Raw genomic sequence first — 6,818 nt, 5'->3', positions numbered from 1 at the left:
CCTGCCCTGTCTCTTACACATGCCTTTCCTCAGGCTGACAAGCGGAGTTTGCCAGATTCAGACAAAGCCATTTTGGATATCCTGGAACATGACCGTAAGGAGGCACTAGAGGATCGTCATGAGTTGGTCAACAAGATCTTTAATCTCCAAGAGGAGATTCGTCATGTGGAGGACTTGAGAGACAAGGTGAGAAATGAAAGGATGGAAAGATGGAGTATCTCAGGCTATGCCCAAACGGCCTCTGAGAACAGTGGTGGCTAACAGTGTTTCATTTCCAGTATCTTGAAGAGAAAGAAGATTTGGAGTTGAAGTGTTCAACACTAGGAAAAGACTGTGAGATGTACAAGCACCGTATGAACACTGTGATGATACAGCTGGAAGAGGTGGAAAAGGAGCGAGACCAGGTATCTAATGGTTAAAGCTGGGAAAATTAGTAGCAAAAGCTTGTATCTCATGTGTGTCACTTTGGGGAATTGGGGGTAATTTGACCCAAAATACCATTAACAAATAAACAGTTACAAGAAATTGCTACTTGTTGGAATTTGCATTACAGTAATTAAATGTAGGATAATATTGGGTTGTTTCCACAGCATAGCATCTGGCAGGCAGGACCAAGATCCTAACAACAGCTACTGCAGGCTTTATATTAGCGTCAAGTCATCCGGTTGGCACTTTGGAGCATTTTGCCACCAACCGAGAGGGAACTGGAAATGAACCACCCTCATCATCATAATTTTTAATGGTACCACTGTGGCACATCCTGGTCCTGACTGCTGTGTTAATTGGTGAATGGTTACCAGCTCTGAAGTCTCTGTTCCAAACACCTTACAAACAAAACCAGCAGGAGGAGGCGTGGTGCCCAGGTGCAAAACGGGTTTCTTCTCTCCACTGCAGGCATTCCGCTCGCGTGATGAGGCCCAGACGCAGTATTCACATTGTCTGATTGAAAAAGATAAATACAGGAAGCAGATTCGAGAGCTGGAGGAGAGAAATGATGAGCTCCGAATTGAGGTGGTTAGGAAAGAAGCTTGCATTGTTAACCTGGAGTGCAAACTGCGACGGCTCTCTAAGGACAATAACTTTCACGACCAGGTAGGGCTGAGGAAGACAGACATGAGTTCTTTTTTAAGACTTTATCTTAAAAACCTTTTGGTGGGGAAGGGAGAGGAAACTTTTTAAATTCCTTTCATGAATTAACTGCAAAAAATTATCTCCTACTAAATGTGAATGTTGTGAGTTCTTCAGTACAGTGGGGTTCAAGTTGTCTGTGCCATGCACATAGCTTCTCAAAGGCTGGCACTCCACAACTTAACTTTAAATGGAAGGGAAGAAAATGAAGAAAGACAGTGGATTTCTACACTGGGATAGAAACCACAAATACTTCTTTTGAGAAATGTCCCCCAGTGACCAGAAATCCCCGCAGATGTCAATCCAAGTTACTGATTTGGGTCTGGAGCCACATTCTGTGTGAGCCTCTGAGCACTGGAGTCACAGAAAGTTCAATCAGATTACTCTAAAGGTAGGTCATGAGGAATTGTACCAAACGTGTCTCAGAAGTACAGTGTTTTCTTCTGATCTTTTAGAGTTTACCCCGGAATCTACCCATTACCATTATCTCCCAGACCTTTGGGAGTCCTAGCCCAAAAGCCAATGGTCAGGAAGCAGATGACTCCTCCACTTCTGAAGACTCTCCAGAGGACAACAAATTCTTCTTGCCTGATCAAGCTCGACTCAAGAGAAGAGTGAATCTAAAGGGAATCCAGGTGTGTCTTAATATGAGGCTGGAATTATATAGTGCAGGGACTGTTAGAACCAAGAGACACTATACACATTGCTGTCAAGCCTCTGAAAGTGCTGTGCCACAAAGACAAGAACAGATTTGTGTGTGATAGTGAGCTGTCAGTGTCTGCCCTGTGGTGATTTTCATCTTGAGGAGCAGATATAATCAGGCTTCATTGACCATTTTCTGCCCCTTCTTCCCATTTTGTGTATTCTTCTTGTCTCTGCTGTTAATTCACATTCTTGGAGCATTGTCAATAAATTGATTCTTTGCCTCCTTAACAGTAGTGAAAAAAAATGACATAATACCCAAAGTCCAGCACACAAATAACTGAAGGTGAAAAACGAAGCATTGGTGGTAAAGCTCAGATGAGCTGGAAGGAATAATAGAAAGAAATGGACACAATCTAGAGCAAAATTAACTGCCTAATTTAGAATTAAATTATGGCAATTTCCTCTCACATAAGAGTAAGGGGTAGCATGAGTTAGGTCCATGATTTCCCCAACTAACTGCATTCATACAGCTATTATCTGATGCTATATTCATGAATTGTAAAAAATATACAATCTAACATTCAGAGTTTTGAGCTTCTCTTTCCTTTCATCTGCATTTGAATTCTCCCTGCCCTTCATAACCTTTCTGAGCTCTGACTGTCATTATTACTTATGGCAATAGAGCTGCATTTTTCACATTGCACACGCCAAAAGGATGCCTGTTGTATTAACAGCTGCCTGAAACCAGTCCCCAGACACCCACTTCACCTTTTGTCTCTTTGTTCCCTCAGCAGAATCTGGAAATTGCAATGCATTTGGGCCAGACTTTTAACAGTAGTTAGGTGCCTAACTCTCGTTCACTGCAGTGGCTTTTACGTCCCTAAATATCTTCTAAATTTTGGGTCCTGTTGTTTAAAGTAGGGCAAATATGTTACAGCAGAACAGTGAAAAAAGGGGTGAAAATATCTGGTTTAGGGTGTGTGGCAAATATTCTGCATTTGTGCTGATTTTTACCCTCTTTCTTTTAGATAAATCCAAGAGCTAAATCACCTGTCAGCATGAACAAAACATCAGAGTTTCAAGGTCAGAAAGAACACCCATGTCCTCATTCCTTTTCTGTTGCTTTGTCTCATTTGCTTAATCTCTTTAAGTTGTTTTAATGAATATATGAACTGGGGAAACTCTTAACTAAGTCCAAGTCAGTAAAATTGACAGTTTTTCTGATAGTGAGCAATGTCATAATTTAAAGTAGTCAAGTATTCTACCTGCATGTCCTCTCCATCCAAAGATAACTCCACAGACACACAATATTGCATCCCATAGCTTGCCTACATTTTCTGTTTACTAAATCTTCCTTTCAGTTTACAAAAATTTTGAAATCATTGCTATAATAACTGTAGTAAAAGTCATTATACTATTCTCTTTTTGCTGTTAGAAAAATCCTTCAAGCTGAAAAGACCTTAATCTAGTGATCGTCTAATGAGTTCCTTTGTCCTTCAGCAAAAAGGAATTAATTTTAAATCTAAAGCATTTCAAAGGTTGGAGGGAGGACGGTTGACCCACCCATCAGCCAGTTGCCAAGTTACCAAATTCATTGCTGTATGCTCATGTTTGAGCTACTCCTAATTCCTCTTATTTATGTTACACTGTTCTCAAAACAAACACCATCTTAGGCAGCACTTCCTTTATTTGTTATGTGCAGCAGCCTGCTCAATGTTCTACAAAATATGATAGGAAACATGGTTCCCGCTGCAAGATACTGCATATTAAACAGCATGTTCGGTATCAGGTGATGTGCAATATTAGTACAAATTAGAAGCGCCGCAGAAGGGAAGGAGTCCACAAAGACATTCACACTGTGCTACCTGTGGCACAACCTACTCAAGATTCTTGGTTCGTGGTATAGACATTTTGTTGTAAGAAAGTATAATTCAGTGAGCCATCCTTATTGCAGGCTACCAGATTCAGATGCTGAAGTTAAAACATAAATTAATAAAACAATCTTTCTTTAATTTACCAGATAGTATTCATAGATCTAATAAAAATGTACTAGAGTTACTAGAAAAAGTTGGCAAAAGGCTGTCCAGCATGGCGTGCATTTTTTGGGAAGCTGACGGGGAAGGAAAGGGAGAGCTGAAGGGCACAGTGCACTTCCTGGGGCCTCTGTGCAGTGCAGTGTGGGGGAAACAAGATAAGCTGAAATGGAAAAATAATCCTTGGTATTGTTGCAAATCTGTGAAAGAGTCTGTACTGAAAGTGATCTGACATAGTTTCCCCTGGTGTCTGTGTTTTTCTCTGTCATCTGTGTGCGCAGCAGCCAGAGCACAAGATGAAGACGGGGCTGATGCCAGCAATGGCCGCACAGACACAAGTTCCTCTGTTTCCATCAGTAACTCCATCAGCAGCTGTGAAGTCAGCAAAATTGTAAGGAGCCTTCAAATGCCCCTTGCCTGTCTTCAACTGTCTCACCTAATGTGGTTCAGAGCTTTCACGACCCAGTATTAGCACTTCACCAGCATCCCAGCTGTGATCGCATTCAAGGACCTTGTCAGAAGCTCCCATAATCCTTTTACCAGCATTTTGTTAGAACCATGTTATTAGCCTTTTCCAAAATCACAGAATTGGTTTATGTTTATTTAAAGATATTTCAAAAGTATTTATGACCTCTCGCTGTCTCCTTACGCCACTGCACATTTACTGTTAGAAGGGATTTTCTTTAAAAGCTGCTTTGTAATTTATTTAAGAAAATTTTCAAGGGTTTTTTTTGAGTTCTTTAATGCTTTTCCTGTCTATAAGTAACAGTGAGTGAGAAAAGGGGTGCAGATCACAGCTGGAAATTTCTGCATACTGTAGCCGAGCCATTTCTTCCCTGCTTGCTATATCGCCATAATCTCCCAAGGTAGATATTCCATTATACATATGTGAGCACTGACACAGCAGGACAAGCAGACAGAGAGAGTGCTCTTGCAGAGTGTTAATAACAAAGAACAAAACATCTTTCTAGAACACCGTGAAAAATGCTGCCCCCAGGAAATTAAAATTATACCCAAGAATAGCCAGGAAAGAGCTCCCTGCCACTTGTAATAAGCTTAGCTGGGTTAGGAATATTCTTTGGAATATCTGTTGGGTATTTATATGATTTATACTGTCTTCCCTCTAGTACAATTCAGAGTTTAGTTTCCAGTATACTAGATTAATAATTTAATGTATGGAGAGCTGTATTTTTCTTCCTCATTACTACTATTTATATATATAAGTATATACACTTTTCATTCTCTTCCTCCTATGTCTCAGTTGTACATCACAAATGCCACACATCAAGGGTAAAGTTAAAACTGTTTGGTAAATCAGCCAGTCATGTGGTCACAGAAAAAGGTACTGTGCCAGCACACAAGCTGTGCTTGTTTCTAAAATACTGGAATATATGAATATGAATGGTCTTGTATGTAGCATTCTGAGCATCTAGAATCAATTTTTCTTACTGCTGTGTGTGTTTCATCACTGGCAGGCTAGCAGGCTAATGCTTCTCTAAGTTAGAAATGACAGCACATTTGATACAGATAACCTTTCTGTCATTTGTTTGGTTTTTTAAGCAAACCCTGAGAAATCGCAATGACAGTATCATGTCTACCACTCCTGAGCCCCCAGGAAATGACTCAATAGTCCGACGTTGCAAAGAGGACGCCCCTCACTGCAGGTAGGTGACCACGCTGGTGAAATATGCCCCGAACCTGTTGTCACAGGGAGGAAGTAAAAAGGGCTGTAGATGTCCTTGTGACTTTCTAAAATTCTCAGGGCTGAAGTTTTGTCCAAAACACTCAGGTTGTCTCTGATAGTTCAGCTGGGATGAATGACACAGTGACACCACTGCAGCATTGCCTTTTTTATTGTACATAATAAGAAATAGCACTGAAACGATGAGGCACCAATGCTACTGGAGAATGTGCTTTGCTTTTGTAGACTGGTGTAGCTTCATTTTTTGCTCCTCAGTTCCATGCTGCCTGTGTCTGTGTCCCTGTCCTTTTCTGTTCTCTCAAAGCACCTCTTTCTCTGTGAGCTGACAAAATAGGGCAGAGATGCTTGAACATCTGTGAGGAATGGGAGTGGAGAAGAGAAATGGGTTTTGTTGAGCTTGGGGCTCTGTGTCTCAGCATAGCAATGAGGGGAGAGAGATGCATTGCCCTCTGCTTCAGCTTCTGCTGCAGCTTCCACTTCTGTCAGGTCGTGGCCCTGTGGACTTCCCCTGCAACTGAAACCGGATCAGGTGGGAAATGGGAAGTTGGTGGCAGGAAGGAGAGAGACCTCGTCTGCCTCACAGTCCCCTAAATGGCACTGATCCCTTTTCTGAAAGGTTTATAGCAATACAACACTTGGACATACTGTTGTGGCATTGGTGTCAATAGCATCAGTGTCTTTATCAGAAATATCAGAAGATAAAAATGCATCCTCTAAAGGCCCCAAGCAGAAGCAGGAAAGAACAAAGCCCAAGGAAACCAATTTAGAAGACAGCAATATATGTGTGAAGGGTTTAGATCTTTATTATTTTTTAGATCTAATCTGTATTATAACTTTATTTAGATGTTTAATGCTCTTCAAAACAAAGTCATCTCTGGCAGAATGCCACTTTTGCCTCTCTTTCTCTGTGTAAAGCTTTGCAGGACAGCTTTCCATTGAGGGTATCTTCAGCTACTTCTCCCACATAATTTTCTAGGCTGCTAAGGATTTAGGCAGAGTTTATTCTAGTCTCTCTTAGCTACTCCTACGTTGTTCTCCAAGCCCCTTTTTAAAGTGTGTTGTGTTAATTCAACAAGGATTGTTTTATATTGATTTGAATGTTTCACATTTCACGTGCTTAACTTGAAAAGCCTTTGGCATGCCTGAACATTTAAATATTTGCAGTATATTACAGAATGCAGTAAAGAGTTCATGACTATTTTTCATCTTGTGGACTTATTTCACTACAGCTCTGACTGTATCCTGTTTCATATGTTAAGGCATTGAAAGACTCAGTTGCACTGAAATCTGAATGTTTTCCTCATATTAGA

The 6,818-nt window shown here is 40.8% G+C and overlaps 1 protein-coding gene across 1 annotated transcript in view; it reads left to right on the top strand.

The window, feature by feature from the left end:
* Positions 1–6,818, top strand: part of CARD11 (caspase recruitment domain family, member 11) — a gene marked incomplete at its 3' end in the record, with an annotated part of 40,241 nt that overhangs the window by 25,499 nt on the left and 7,924 nt on the right. The window contains exons 7-13 of the mRNA XM_010185541.1: positions 48–186; positions 279–404; positions 895–1,092; positions 1,584–1,763; positions 2,802–2,856; positions 4,088–4,197; positions 5,367–5,470. Of these exons, the coding sequence (XP_010183843.1) occupies positions 48–186; positions 279–404; positions 895–1,092; positions 1,584–1,763; positions 2,802–2,856; positions 4,088–4,197; positions 5,367–5,470 (912 nt within the window). The remainder of the gene's footprint in view (positions 1–47; positions 187–278; positions 405–894; positions 1,093–1,583; positions 1,764–2,801; positions 2,857–4,087; positions 4,198–5,366; positions 5,471–6,818) is intronic.

The sequence above is a fragment of the Mesitornis unicolor genome, unplaced genomic scaffold (assembly GCF_000695765.1).
Source record: "Mesitornis unicolor isolate BGI_N332 unplaced genomic scaffold, ASM69576v1 scaffold17305, whole genome shotgun sequence".
Lineage (NCBI taxonomy): Eukaryota > Metazoa > Chordata > Aves > Mesitornithiformes > Mesitornithidae > Mesitornis > Mesitornis unicolor.
The sequence above is the reverse complement of the archived record's forward strand: the minus strand, read 5'-3'. Positions and strand labels throughout refer to the sequence as shown.